This window comes from Rhineura floridana, chromosome 3 (assembly GCF_030035675.1).
Source record: "Rhineura floridana isolate rRhiFlo1 chromosome 3, rRhiFlo1.hap2, whole genome shotgun sequence".
In the NCBI taxonomy this organism is placed as follows: Eukaryota; Metazoa; Chordata; class Lepidosauria; order Squamata; family Rhineuridae; genus Rhineura; species Rhineura floridana.
Window position 1 is genome coordinate 219,845,214 of NC_084482.1, and position 15,964 is coordinate 219,861,177.

The 15,964-nt window shown below is 44.4% G+C and overlaps 1 protein-coding gene across 1 annotated transcript; it reads left to right on the forward strand.

Annotated features, from left to right (window-relative positions):
• Positions 1-334: 334 nt before the first annotated feature.
• LOC133379007 (vomeronasal type-2 receptor 26-like) lies at positions 335-15,721 on the forward strand (the record flags this gene model as incomplete). The annotated part of the gene is made up of 9 exons (XM_061613619.1): positions 335-773; positions 2,407-2,530; positions 5,793-5,935; positions 6,041-6,320; positions 8,665-8,956; positions 9,223-10,032; positions 11,181-11,408; positions 12,402-12,528; positions 14,844-15,721. Coding segments are annotated over exons 1-9 (3,321 nt in total), but the record flags the coding sequence as incomplete, so codon positions are not given.
• Between the last annotated feature and the right edge of the window lie 243 nt (positions 15,722-15,964).

The window sequence follows — 15,964 nt, forward strand, 5'->3', positions numbered from 1 at the left end:
ACACACGAAAGACAAAGCAGAGGGGAAACTGAAACTGTTTGTGAAAAGGATTGAGGTGCAACATGGTATAACAATCCAACGAATACACTCTGACCAAGGGGGAGAATTCACTGGTAAATCACTAGAGCAGTATCTGTTAAGGAAAGGGATAGAACATACTTTAACAGCCCCATTTTCTCCGTTTCAGAACGGAATAGCGGAGAGAAAAAATAGAACACTACAGGATGCAACTAGAGCCATGTTCAGGGACTCTGATTTAACGAATGCTTTTTGGGGAGAGTGTATGTTATACGCAAATTATATTCAAAACAGGCTGTATCATAGGGCAATACACATGCCACCATATGAAAAACTCAATGGAAAGAAACCAAAACTGAAGCATATTGTGAGATTGGGGGTGAAGTGCTGGGTGCACATCCCCAAGGGAAAACGGAAGGGGAAACTGGCTCCCAGAGCACAAAAGGGACATGTACTGGGATTCCAAAATGCCTATTACCATATTTGGATACAGAATCAAAGAAGGGTGGTGCTTAGCAGAAGCATCAAAGTCCAAGAACAGGATTGGGATAACATTGAGTATGTCGAACTAGGCAACTCACATAGGCAGGACGAACCCACTGAACGAGAGATAAAGCAAGGGATAAAACAGGAGGAAGAGGAACAACCTCTTGCTAGCGTGAATGAGAGAGGCAAAGAGGAAACAGAGCCTCCGATGACATTGAGACGCTCAGAAAGAGCGAATCAAGGAAAGCCACCTGAGAGGTTTCAAATTGGTACAGTAAAGGGCCAAGACACAATGAGGTGCAAAGAAAAGGACGATGGTGAAACATTGTACCTGGATTGTATAAAATAAAGATCGCCAGAACGGTAGAATATGTCTATAGAAAATGACCATAACTGTGAAAATTATCTTTATGGAAAAGGTGGGAACTGTAGGCTGCTGGGAAGTCTATCGGTCTAGTTTTCCAGAAAGACAGAAATGAAAGACAAGTGAAGGGTTAAGGTGTGCAGCAGCTCAAGGACAGTGCACAGAAGAGGCTGCAGCTGGCACAGAGCTAACCCAGTCTATAAAGCCTTGAAAAAGAAACTACAAGGTGTGGGGGTGTTAGGAGAGTGAAGGAAAGCATTAGTATCTGTATCTGTATTGTATCCGTTCCTGTAAGAAATCCTGTCAGTAAAGACTCTTAACAAATAACGGCCTGTGTGTGGGTATCTTCGACGAGAGCTATTCCTCTGGGCACATGCATTCGACACACCGCTGCCAACATTCTGATCACAAGCATCACTTGTTCATACATCTCAACGTATCTGCCCTAACCCAATGGCAATGCTGATCTCAAGTTCAGGGGGCCCTTATGGCCCTGTGGCGAGATGCAGGAGAGTATGAGTTGCATTCCTGTGAAATTGGAACGGCAGTAGCCACCGCCCTCGTGGGCATGCGTTTGGATCATATTCAGGCCATATGAGCCAGCGTTACCGCCTGTCTTGTGGAGCCTTGGATTTAGAAGTGGGGGCCGCCATAACCTCTGCCCTTGCTCCCAGCACTCAGAGGGTGTATCAGGGTGCTTTTGGAACATTCCCGGCAGTTCGAGCCAGCAGTGCTTTGCCTTTTGCGTGGCCTTTGTCTGTATCGCATTTGCTGCAGTTTATGTTACATTAAAAGGGCAGAATATTTCTGTTTCAACCATCGCCAGACACCTCTCTGCGCTGGCCTTTATTTCCAAGGCAAGAGGATTGCAGGATCATTCTGTAGATTTTAGGGTCAGAAAGGTCCTTGAGGGTTGGTCCTGTTCTGCTCCCAGGGCCACTGACTGGAGGAGGCCAATCATGCCCGATGTCCTCCTCCAGATCCTGCCTTTGTTTGATTCTATGTGCTCATCTCAGTATGAGTTGCACCTTTCGCCGCAGTAACTCTGACAATATTCTATGATGCTTTTCACCCTAGTGAAGTTTTAGTTTCCTCAAAGTGTGATGTGTCCTATCGAGCCATATGCTCTGGCGATCGCATGTTAGGTGCTGATTTAATGAGGTTCTCCCTTCGGGTCTCTGAGACCGATCAAAAGGGCCATGGCAGTATTGTATCTTTATACAGTTGCCAGGTTCCTGAATTATGCCCTGTTTCTGCAGTGTGTCTATCAGGCCAGTTGGCCAGCGTTATCTCTTTATACATGTGAATGGTTCTGCCCTGACTCAGTTTCAATTTTGGGCCATTGTTCAGTGGGCCTTGTTAGCCAGTGGTTGTGATGCTGGACTCTATGGGCTGCATTCTTTTTGGATTGGGGTGGCCATGGCCGCAGCCCTCATGGGCATGAGCGTTGATGACATCCAGGCTATCAGCAGGTAGCGTTCTTCCTCTTTCAAGTCTTATGTTAGGTATTAAGTAACTTTGTTTTCTGTTTTCCTTAGTGCACGGAGCCTTCCAGTCCCGGCGAGGATCGCCCTGTGTGGCCATTCTATCTTATTTCATGCCCACCGGAGGGCCTCTTCGACTGTTGCCGGGACACAGCTGCAGCTTTCTGCCAGAGCTGCAGTTAGTTGGGTGACTCAGAGGGGCATGTTGTAGGATGCTTAGATGACTCTGGTGTGCCGAATCTCATCTTCGGCTGGCCAGCCTCATGTCTTGTTAATTCATTTGGGGGAGAATGACTTGGTGCAGCGACCGGGTATGGATTTGCTGCTCAAGGTCACTCATGATCTCACATGGCTCATTCGTATTTATCCCAATCTCATTTTAGTATGGTCTGACATGCTCGTGAGAAGGGTGTGGAGGGGTGAGATTCACCCCAATAGGATTGACAGGTCTTAAATGTGGGTTAATAGGAAGGTTAGGGATTTGGTTTTGTCTCTTGGTGGGGCTTTCATTCCTCTTTATAGGATTAAGTTTCATTCTCCTCATCTGTTTCAAGATGATGGGGTTCATCTCTCAGAGCAGGGGTGTGATTTGTTATTGGAAGTTCTTAGGTTGGGTCTGGGGTTTTTGTTTTTGTTGGGTTGAGGGGACCAAGCTTTAGCTGATCCCCTATTGTGGCATGGAATTCAGGCAGGTGAGGTATATTGGGGTTAAAATTGAGGCGGTTGAGGCATTCTGGTAAAGGGCACTCCCTAGGGAACCATCAGGGCTTAATGTCTGCTGGGGATCTGGGGAGTGTCCTCGTGGGACAGGCTTGCGCATCTTGGTGAATGCCTGTACGGCGCGGCCAGGGTGCGGAGGTTGGGACCACATACCTGACTCCAATAGCAAGAAGTGAGGATTTTTCCCACATCCTTGACTGAGGAGTTACAGTCTGTGGAGAATTACTTGCCTTCAGGATGGGAGGGAGTATTCCCTCCCACTTAGGTTTAGCCTCACCTGCCTGAAGTATTTTATATTCGATTAATTGGCTGAATTGAATTTGATTTAGTGTGTTATATTTTAATAAATATACCATTATTCCATATTTGTGTCACGAGTCTTCTCTGGTGTGGTGGCAAAATGTATAGTATACCATTTTGCAAGTAATTAAAAAAGCCCTGCATGTACACCTTTATTATAGTTATAATGGAAATTGTTTACTGTGCATGCCTATCAATATCCTGCTGTGATCTTCTCTTCTACATCTCCTGCACAGAGAGAGAGGGGGGCTTTTGCTACTGCTGAAAGCAGTATTATTCAGTTTATGAGGTTGTCAGATAAACAGGAAAAGGCAACAGTATTTTGACCTTACAATGGGTTCTAGCTATTGCCTCAAAGTCAACAAATCGCTTGTCAATCAAAACCCTAACTTCATTTATTGGCTACAAACCTGAAAGGGTGGGATTAGAGAAGACAGCTACGAGCTCATTTTACAGAGGTTGCAGGGTGGGGCTGATATTTTAGAATATATCTCTTGAACCAGACCCCCTAGGAACTTATTTTTTTCAGAAATGAAATCTGAGAGTCTGGCGACTGGGGCAACGTACCTGGAAACTTGGAGAGGAGCCCCAAAATTTGGAGTTTCCAGGCAAAAACCAGACACCTGGCAACCCATGTGTGTATGTGTGTGTGGTAGCATGGGACACATCCCATCCCACACCAATGCAGAAAAGTGTCCCCAAAATTATCCAGGGGATAAAGATCCCTTATAAAGAAAGGTGAGAATGTCTGGAGCTTTTACAGAGGTCACCAACATTCCCTACCCAGTCTGCTTAAACAGGTGAGTGGTGGGCACAGTGCTTCTCTTGAGGTCTTCTTCTGCTGGCTGTGAATCCTCTGAAGCCGCATATTCATTTCCCACTTGGGTTATGAGGTGGAGAGAGTGGTTGAAATGTATCTGGAGCTGAAGGAGGAAGTTGCAAGAGTGATGCTCTTTCCCACTTCCTGTTTCATCCCTATGTGCTTATCAAGGCTCAGATTAAATTCTCCAGATCATAATTGTGTGCACACACCTTCTCTCTTTCTGCTTCTGAGATGGTGGAGGTCTTGGGGAGGGAGGAGAGAAGCAACCAGAATGGGTGGCACCCACAGTGCTTGCTCAAAACCCATATGGGCCTGAAAAAATTGGCAAATTCTGGTTTAGTGGGAAAAGTGGGTAACGGAAGGACATGATAAAGGTGCATATAATTAGTCATGGTGTGGAGAAAGTGGGGAGGGTGATGTTTTTCTCATAGTACTAGAATCCAAGGACTTCTTCACAGAGCGTAAAGTCAAACTGCCACAAAACACGGTGATGGCCACCAACTTAGAGAGTTTTGAAAGAGGATTACCCAACTCCCAGGGTCAAAGACTGTATGTCCCTAAATGCCATTTGCTGGGGAAGAAGATCAGGAACAGACTATTCCCCTCATGCTCTGCTTGTGAGTTTCCCAAGGGTGTCCTTGTGATGTTCCTATATTAATGTATATATGGTAAGTGTTGTTGTTTTACAAGATACATGGTAAGTGGAGTGAAAGAGGAGGGGGAGTGAATGGGCAGTAGAATGCGAGATGATTGGCTGAGTGTTTAAAATGGCTGAATGTATAAAAGGAAGAGAGACAGTGGAATCTGGGAGGTGGTGGTGGTGGATGAGGTGAACTGAGTGGGTTGCTTGGTGGGGTTTAAAGAGTTGTTTGCCAGGAGAGAGTGGAGAAGGAGGGAGGTGGAGTTCGGATTAGTATTGAGTAAAACCATATGCTTATGTGCCTTAAGAAGAAATCTTGTTAATCTTGTTAGCTTTGTTATCTGTAATAAATACTTAATTTGGTTTACCAAAGGCCTGATCCTTGGCTGGGGTTTCACAGACCAGAAGGGAGGGTAAGGTAATGACCAAGGCTGAAGGGGAACTGTAACAAATGGTGGCAGCGGTGAAGAGAATAACAATACCAGTATTCAGAGTCTCTGGGAATACTAGTATTGGGACGTTACTGGTGGTTGCCTAGCAGGGGGATCTGTTGAGATCTGTGCTAGAGCAGGGAGAGAAATCATAAGAGAGAGCGGTCTGGACTAGTGGAGTCCCTGGTGGTGCCTAGAGACAGGCAGTAACCACGAGCAGGTAGGAACCTGACAGGGAGAGCCAGGGAAGGACGCACCACAGTCCTCTTGGCCACTGTGGCAAACAGGATGTTGGAATCTTTTAATGCTTTTGTCAGGAAATTTCAGATCAACCTTCTTCCCCAGCCCCCATACTTTGTCTCATGTCATACTTTGGAACCACATCTGAATTTTTTCACAAACATGTTTATCTCCAGCTCTGCCCTTGCCCCTAGAGTCACTCAGAGAGTCCAGGATGCTGGAGAGATGAAATTTCTTCCCCGTATAATGACAAAATCATGGTGATTTATCTTTGCTCTTTCCAAAGCTCAAGAGATACTTCTGGAGACTGCACAAACATCAGAATCAAGAGCATTTATTCCACTCTGCCTGGGAAAAAATGTTGGCACACAGAATATCTCCTGTCCTGTGTCAAAGAAAATCTGAGTCAAGATTCAGAGCAGATAAAAGGTGGGTGGGGGATGTGCCTGCATGAGTTTAATGGCTCTGAAGCCATTCATATTTGTAAAGCCACTGCAGGTTGTATCTTGCAAGCTTTTGGCTTCTTCTGCTTAGCTGGCTCTGGAGGCAAGAGAAAGGCTCTCAAGACAGGTGCAGGAAGCAGAGCCAGAATGATCTCCCTGCTGCTTCTGTTGCTACTTCTGCTGCTGATGCCCTATGGAGTCTGTGGGAACCTGAAGGCAAAATGCCCCTTGAATCTGATCAGGGAAGAAAATGGAGCACAAAATTACTACCGGCCTGGAGACTTCCTCATCAGCGGGATCATCTCTCCAAAATATTTTGCTCGGCAACTTCCATACATCTTTTCCGAAACCCCTTTAATCAGGCTTGAGCGGTAAGAAATTATTTTGAGATGGTGTTACATTTTCCCTGCACTCCAATGGTTCCACTTTACCAGGGAGCCTGTAGCCGTCCAGATATTGCTGGACAACAGCTCCCATCATATCTTGCCATTGATCACATTTCTGTCCTATTTCCTGGTTCCCTGGGAAGAATGCAACACAAGAATGCAGATGAATCTGATCTGGGTCAAATCCATGCATTGAGTTAAGCCAAGTCATGCAGCTTCCTGCAGGGAAGTAGATGCCAGGATTTGCATTGGAGGGGAGGGGGGAGGGGCTTCCTTCTTAACCCAGCAGCTTCTGGGAAAAATCCCTCTCAGCCAAATCAAACCTTTCCTCCTTTCTCATGATCGTCTTTCCTTTTTTTTCCTGTCTTTAAATTATAAGTCTGAGGACAGGGACTGTCGTAAAGATGGCATTTATGAGCTGCTCTGGGAGATTTTTTGGGGGGTGGTGGAAGAGTAGGATAAAAACACTTGAAATAATATGAATAAAGTAAAATAACACAAGGCCAGGGGTTTACCTCATTAGCCACATTTGTTGAAGATTTATCCCTCTTTTTCAGTCCCTCCCCCCTTTAATCCACTAAACTTCATTCAAGTAAAGCAATACTCATGTCTTTGGTGCATACTCAGCTGCACTCAAATTGCTCCCAATTCCCAGAGATATTTCCTATTCCCCCACACTCACCTCCACCCCATGGTCATCCATGGCAAAGTATTCCCCATCCTTGACTCCTGTTGCCTTTTGGAGAAGAGGTGGAGACTACAGGAAGACTGAGACAGCATCTAATCCAGGAAGAATCACGTCTGATTGGCAAATGAAGGAATTCTGGCATCATTACCACCAAAAAACCAGCCCCTTTGCTTAGACACAGGATGGCTTGGTCTTAGTGATCTAAATACAGATGCCCGGGCACAGTTTCCCCTTCTGTCCCAGCATAACTGTCTAATACTAAGGTTGCAAGTGTGGTTGAAAGTGTTTGCATTAAATCTCTTCTCTAGTCTACAGAACCAAATCCATCCTGCAGTTGAACATTTGGAGAGCGGGGAGGGGAGAGTGAGTGCTCAGACTTGAGAATTAGATGTTAGTTACAAGTATTTTCTTCTGATATTTTGGAGTGCATGTGATTTGTATTTTGTGTTCTTACATCCTCCAGTCTAAAGTAACCTCCAGAATTAGTGTCCCAGCCAGGTCTGGCACTGCCATTGCAATGAGACTGTTTCCTACAAGAGAAAAATGAATGAGAAGGCAGCGCTTCTTCTGCTCTGTCCTTTATAGCTGGATGCAGTGTTAATTTGGGAGAACATTTTTTTTCCTAACTGGATCTATACAAGAATTCCACCCTAGCTCCGAAATAATGTCTGTAACTGGAAGCTTAGATCTTAGTGTTATCATTGGAATGTTAAGGCTCTAAGGTGAATTGTATGTTTTTATGTTGTGCGTCACCCGGAGTGGCTGGACAACCAGCCAGACGGGCGACTAATAAATTTAATAAATAAATAAATAAGCTTAATCAGTTGCAATGCATCTGGAGACACAATCTGACTCTGGGATTTTTTCTCTGCACCCCCTCCAGCATCAGCCCACAAACTTTAGAGTTCTCCCACACTGCTGTGCCTAGTCTCAGCTGATTTCACTTACCCAAGGGAGACTCAAGGAAAAGGCACAAAAAGTCCTTGTAGTCTCCTGATAGTTTGTTTCACAAAAGGACTGGACTGCCCATAACTAGCCAGGCTGAAAGTGACATTTATTGACTTGCACCACAATCATAACCATTTCTACTGAAAAGTCAGGGGGCAGTTTCAACAGGGGCTTTAAAGGGTACCTACCCACCACCCATTCATTCCCACTCCTCCTGCCCTCCTCCTTGGAGAAAGCAAGAGATTGTTTTAATGCAAACACACAGGCTTGTCAGTTTCACCACAGCAATGCACAGGATTATCAGTTTACCCATAGCAAAGGAAGGACACAGGCTGGTCAGTTTTACCTTAAAACAAAGGCAGAGGTTTGAAAGTTTATCCATAGCAAAGACACAGGCTGGTCAGTTTCACCTTAAAAAGGGCCTTCCATAGGAGAAGCTTTGTTCCTGAAGGATTCATTAACTGTAGTATTACTGTATACATACTCATTTTGTTCTTTGAAGGCTGTATCAGAGCATGCAAATCTCACCATTTTTAGTTTTAAGTGGCAAATAGATTTTCACCTTGGAACAAGATTATGCCTCTCATTCCCCGCTACAAACATACAGACCATTATTGGGGGATCAACTAATACCTGTTTTAATTAAATATTGAATAGTAATTTGACACTTTATAATTGATTGATTTATTGCAGTTCATCACCTAGGTTCTACTGGCACATCTTGTCCTTCTTGATCACAATCCAGGAGATCAACCAGGATCCCAGGCTCTTACCCAACATCACCCTGGGATACAACCTCTATGAGAACTATTTTGATGCCAGGATAACTTCTGATGCCATGCTAGATCTGCTTGCAGGTGGGGGAATCAATATTCCAAGCTATGCCTGTGGAAAACGGAATCATTTGCTGGCTGTTCTTGAAGGAGCCAATTCCGTAATCTCAAAAGAGATTTCAACCATGTCAGGCATCTACAAAATCCCACAGGTATGAAGGGGGGCACACAGGGACAGGGGAGAACTTCAGCTGCATAAAATTCCTCTTTTTCTCCAGGAGAGTCAATAAGGAACATCAAAAAGAGAGAAAATCCTGAGCTGTGGCTCCAAGGTTCATTCTTCAAAATGAATCCTTTGCCAATCTGGCACCCTCCAGATGTTTCAGACTAAAACTCCCATCAGCACCAGGCAGCAAAAATATTTGTTAGATATTTATCATTCAGGTTGTTAAATATCTGTTCCTAATTTCCTCATTAGATCAGCTATGGCTTTACTGCTCAGACTATTGATGACAAAACCCAGTTCCCTTTTGTCTACCGGCTGGTCCCCAGAGAAGAAACACAATACCCAGGGATTGTCAAGTTGCTCCTGCATTTTGGTTGGACGTGGATCGGTCTCGTTGCTCCAGACAATGAGAATGGAGAAAGGTTCTTGAGTGCCATGAGACCTCTGATGATCAGCAGTGGAATTTGTGTTGCTGTATCAAAACAGCTATCAGAAAATAATCTGTATGAAATGATCAGTGAGAGTGAGCCATTTGTCATATGGGCAGAAATTAGTGTATTTGTTTACTATGAAAACACTCATAGGGCATGGATTCCAATCATAACACTACAAAAAAACCTTGAGGGAAAAATTGGGCCCAAAGTCTGGATCACAATAGGGTTTCAGGACATCAACCTGAACTTATCTTTTGGGCCTGCTGTCTTCCAGTACTTCCATGGCTCTTTGTCTTTTGTAATGAAGAGCACAATAAGGACCAAACACGAGTACTATAAACCAAATGTGTATCTTTCTTCTCTGTTTTTCACGAAAGCATTTAGTTGTTTATATTCAAAGCATGAGCTGTCTGTGAGAGGTTGGACACGATGCACAGAGGAGGAGAAGCTGGAGACTTTGCCCCAAGAGGAGCTTGAGAGAGCTCTGTCTCAAGACAGCTACAGCACTTACTTCAGTGTCCAAGCCGTGGCTCAGGCCTTAAGTGCTGCCTATTCAACCAGATCAAAGCAGATGTTGATGGTGGGTGGAGGAGGCAGGTTGGAACATCAAAGGCTACAGCCATGGCAGGTATTTCCTTTCCCTTTTTACAAATCAATTCATTTCCCAAACTCTGGAATCATCATTGTCATCATTATCTTGAATCCACACTGAAATATAGTGATGAGGCAAAACTATTGCCCATTCCTGAGGCAAATCCAATTTGTGAGGCTCCTGGTGGTGGTCAACCTTTTTGCCTATTACGGTTATGTCAGAAGACTCCCATATCCAGTACTTTCTCCCAGGTGCCCTGAGGGAGATCTATCTTTCTTGGTTAAAGTTGGGCTCTCCACATCTCCCTCTCTGTCAAAAGATCACCAGGTGGTTTACAATATAGTAAAACAGCAATATAACAAACAGAGATAAAAACAGGTTTTAAAACAATACAAACCAACTGCAGATAGTATAAAACCGAAAAAATACAAAACGATCATCTAAAGCAGAGACTTTTTCATGTTGCTGCAAAAGCTTGTTGAAACAAAATTGTATTAGTGCTTGGCACAGCCGAACATCCCACTCATATGCTAACCCAAAGTGTGAGTATATCTGTGAGGAACCTCTCTGCAGTGGCCCCCTTACTGTGGAAAAAACTTCTCTAGAGAATAGTGGGCACCTGCGGTAATGGTGTTCCCCCAGCTGGTTATAATACACCTATTCACAAGAGCATTTTGGAGTGCTAATGTTCAGTATGGTACCTGTTAGAAAAAGGAAGGCAATGGTAAACCACCTCTGAATACCGCCGACCATGAAAACCCTATTCACAGGGTCACCATAAGTCAGAATCAACTTGAAGGCAGTTCATTCATTCACCTGTTTGAAATAAGTTTTGGGTATCCTTAATATTTGTGGGTTGTTTTATATATAACTTTTATATATAATGCCTCTCTGAGCATTCCATCCTCAAAGCTCTATAACTGCCACCTTGGTAACAGCATTTGTATGTTAGCAGCTGATGAAGGCGGAAGCTGAAACATTTTAATACAATAAAGCCTTGTTATTTTATATGAACTGTGGTCTATGAATGTTTTAATAAATAAAATAGAATACCTGAATAGAATTTATGAGTCCAAATGAGATGTGCACTGGCCACAGTTGAGAAAAGCTCAGAGTGAGCAGGGCTGAGAGATCCAACATGCTTTCATGGTTTCTTAATACTGGTGTTTCCTCTGTCATTCCAGCTTCACCATTTCTTAAGAGAAATCCAGTTTTCAAACACTTCCATAGGCGGACTGTATTTGGATGAGAATGGGGAGCTGCCGGCCACCTTCAATATTGAGAACTGGGTGATGTTTCCCAATGAGTCTTGTGTTAGAGTGAAAATTGGGAGCGTAGAGAGAGTAGCATCCACTGACATAAAGTTCACCATTGACCCAGAAGCCATTGTGTGGCCAAAGTGGTTTAAGAAGGTAGAGGACACTTGCATTCCATGTGACATCTCTTAAGCTCTAATCCTCACTCAGCTATGATGAAGCTCACTGGGTGACCTTGGGCAGGCCACGGTCTTTCTGCCTAACCTACCCAATAGGGTTGTTGCGGGGATAAAATTGAATGTGGGAGAGATCCCTGGATGCCACCTTAAGCTTCTTGGAGGAAAGGTGGGAAATGATGATGATGATGATTGAACTGGGAGGTGAAGCAGTGGCATCATCAGTCCTTGGAGCTTGTATTCTGGCTTGATCAGGGTGTGTCAGTAGATGGGGAGGAAATCCCTATACAAGAGAAATGTCTGTCTAAAGGGCAAATGAAAGGACTGCTGGTGGAGATAAAGCTGTGGGTCCCAAGATGGACTGACAAAGAAGTGGGTTAAAGGAGTTGAGAGAAGCCAGGATTGAGCAAACACGGAGTGGAATAGTGTGTGTGAGATGACTCAGAAGAAGAACGGAAGGTGGTGTTTGAAAGAGAATGTGAAGGTGAGTTTGAAAGCTTGAGTGACAGAGAGAACAACCACACTGAGTTGAGACTGAAGAGGAGAAAGGAAGTGGCTCTGGATGGAAAGCTGAGAGTGAAGGCACTCCTTGGAAAGCTGGAGAAATCAAGGGTGCAGGTATCTGGAAGGAGGCAGGAGTGAAAGTCTGGTTGACGATGGAGATAAGAGACTTTGTGGGAAGGAGGAAGTGCAAAGAGAGATACAGATTAAGACTGAAAATGAGACAAGCAGGCAATAGAGAGACAAAAATGAGCAGGATGCAGATGTTCAAAGAAGCAAGCAACCACACCAAAAAGTTTCCTTTTTGTGCTGTTCTGCATCCAACGTATTTCCGGGATTGGGGGAGGGTGAGCCTGGGGTTACAGGGACAGGAGATCCTTTGCTGTCCTTTCCAAACTCTAAGAACTATTTCCATAAACACACATGCTCCTAACCCTTTCCCCTTGGTGCACCTTCTTCTCTTTGTGGCTAGACCGTGCCTCGCTCCAGGTGTACTGAAAGCTGTCGCCCTGGATACAAGAAGGTGGTTCAAGAGGGAGAGCCGGTTTGCTGCTATGCTTGCGCTCCTTGTGCGGAAGGGACAATCTCCACTCAGGAAGGTGGGTGACTCCAAGGGAGATGGTGGAGTCCAAGATGTCCTTGGCAGGATAGAAACAGGACAAAGATTCACTCCGAGACCCTTTCTGTGATGATTCTAAAGACATTTCTGAATATGGATAATGTCTTGGTTTCTGCAATTTTTATCACCTTTGGGCTACCAAGCTGAGATCAGGGGGAGGATTCATCATGCATTGCCCAGAATGCATCTCTCTTCTCTAATTTAACCTGTGCCCTCCATGCTCTGCTTTGTACAGGGATCACCAGCATGATGCTCCCACAGATTTATCCCTTCCCTCCCTTCACTGAGAGAAGCAATCTGGGGCAGCCAATAAAACAGACTGAGGTGTGTGCTACACTGCGGGGTACCTATGACAATTTATCTGGTTTGCACATGTGCCACAAGATCCCTCATGCAATTGCAGGGATCGACTCGGATTGGGAATTTCAGTGAACATAAAAATATGTTGAGAATCCTCCTCAACATGCTGTGATTCCATGTCAGACAAGCAGAGGTTACTTAGCAGTAAAGTTGATGTGCAAATGGTACAGAAAAATGGAAATGGACTGCCTTCAAGTTGATTCTGACTTATGGCAACCCAACAAATAGGGTTTTCATGGTAAGCAGTATTCAGAGGTGGTTTACCATTGCCTTCCTCCGAGGCTGAGAGGCAGTGAGTGGCCCAAGGTCACCCAGTGAGCTTCATGGCTATGTGAGGATTCAAACCCTGGTCTCCCACTAACCACTATGCCACACTGGCTCTCAAATGGTACAAAGTCAGAACATAAATAAACTCCTCTTCCCCAGGACAACCCTGTTTTTATTTATTGAGCAGATCATCCCCTATCCTACCTTTGATTCACTCTCCCATTCCTTAAAAACCCTTTAACAAAGCCTTCCAGGAAAATGTAAGGCAGTCTGCCCCACCATGCCTCCCCCACTGCAGATGTTTTGGACTACAGTTGTACGGAGATTTTATAGCACTAAACTTAGATGGACCCAGGGGAACTAGAGGATACCCTGAACACCCCCACATCACTGGCATCTTTCCTCTCTTCCCCCCAAACATAGGTGTAGGTTTCACAATTGTATACACAAGGTGCTAACTAATGAACCTCTGCAACAATAGCTAAAAGTAGTCTCACTTCTTAGTCCTGTCTAAGGAGGGCTTACTGCCAGCCCAGAGTCCAAAGAACCCTTGCCTTTGATTTGCCAGTCAACACCCCTTTCTTTCAAGTGCCCTAATTTGCCCTGTTCAGTGCAAGTAAAGCTAAAACAGTGACATCAGATAACCTCAGTTTCATCATCTTAGTTTCTAGTGACAGTTCTGGTTTAATTTGTTCTAACACCCAATTATTTGTCTTTTTTGTAGTCCATGGTATCCGCAAAGCTCTTCTCCAACACCACATTTCAAATGAGTTGGTTTTCCTCTTATCTGCTTTTTTCACTGTCCAACTTTCACATCCATACATAGAGATGGTCTGAATTATCCTGACTTTGGTGTTCAGTGATACATCTTTGCATTTGAGGAACTTTTCTAGTTCTCTCACAGGTGTCCTCCCCAGTCCTAGCCTTCTTCTGATTTCTTGACTATTGTCTCCATTTGTGTTAATGATTGTGCCAAGGTATTGATAATCCTTGACAAATTCAATGTCCTCATTGTCAACTTCAAAGTTACATAAATCTTCTGTTGTCACTGTAACACAATTGTAATACACAGGGGTTTTTTTCTATCCTGATCTTATTTTGTCTTAATTAATGGTAGGTTTACCCTCCTGTCATTTCCAGATTTGAATAATGCAGGAACTTGTCTTTCTACCAAGTGACCCCATTGATCCATCTTGCCCTGTTTTGTCTACTATGAAAAGTCTCACAGAGACAAATTTCCTGGCACCACCCACTGAAATCCTTTTTTGATTGATGAGGGCATATTCTGTGTTCAAAGCATGTCCTCTGTCAGAGAGTTGGACTGGAACCCAAGAGACCTGGGTTAAAATCCCCACTCAAACATGCAACTCATTGGGTAATGTTGGATCAGTCACACTCACTCAGGCTTATCCTATAACACAAGATAGTTTTGAGGATAAAGAGGATGAAGAACCTTGTGCCCCACTTTAGGTCATTAGAGGAAAAGTAAGATTAAGTGTAAACACTAACTAGCTAACCAACTAAATAAATAGATGTTTGCCTTCCCTTCCTTATTAAGCATTGCTATTTTATGATTTCTCCCACATCAGCATCTTTTTACAGATCTAATAGATTAAAATTGATTATGGATGTAAGCAGTGATGAAGCCACTCATTTTTTCCTCCTCAGATGCAGAGCATTGCACCAAATGTCCAGAAGATCAATATCCAAACATCGACCGAGATCAGTGTATCCCCAAGATTATCACCTTTCTGGCTTATGAAGAACATTTGGGGATCATCTTAGCTTCCATTTCCCTGTTCTTGGCTTTAACCACAGGCATTGTGTTAGGAATCTTCATTAAATTTCTAGAAACCCCCATAGTCAAAGCCAACAACCGGGACCTCTCTTTCATCCTCCTCGTCTCCCTCCTGCTTTCCTTTTGGTCGTCCTTCCTGTTCATTGGCCAGCCAAGGAAAGTGACCTGTCTTCTGCGACAAACAGCCTTCAGCATCATCTTCTCAGTTGCCGTCACTTCTGTGTTGGCAAAAACCATCACTGTGGTGCTAGCCTTCCTGGCCACAAAGCCAGGGAACAGGGTGCAGAAATGGCTGGGCAAGAGTCTGGCTAACTCCATCGTCATTTCCTGTTCTAGTGTCCAAGTTGTCATCTGCATCATCTGGCTGGGGATCTCTCCCCCATTTCCAGACTCTGACATGCACTCCCAGTCTGGAGAGATCATCATGCAATGCAGCGAGGGGTCTACTGCCATGTTTTATGGTTCCCTTGGCTACATGGGCTTCCTGGCTGCCATCTGCTTCACGGTGGCTTTCCTGGCCAGGAAACTGCCTGGGGCCTTCAATGAAGCCAAGCTGATCACCTTCAGCATGCTGGTCTTCTGCAGTGTTTGGGTGTCCTTTGTGCCCACCTACCTGAGCACGAAGGGGAAATACATGGTAGCCGTGCAGGTCTTCTCTATTTTGGCCTCCAGTGCTGGTCTTCTGGCCTGCATCTTCATTCCCAAGTGCTACATTATTGTGCTGAGGCCTGATCTGAATACAAAGGAGCATCTGACAACAAAAATAAAAATGGCATCTGATTCTTAAAATACTGTTTTGAGTATGTCCAGCACAACAGAAATGAAACTCACATGCTTCTCTTGGAATACAGCTCCTTTGATATAACTATCCCTTCATTTTGCCTAAATCATGAATGATGAAAATGAATGCAGCATGACTGCAATGGCCACAGGCACTTTGGGCTTTATGTTTGGCATGTGTTGCTTTGTCACAGCCTGATTCTCACTTGAT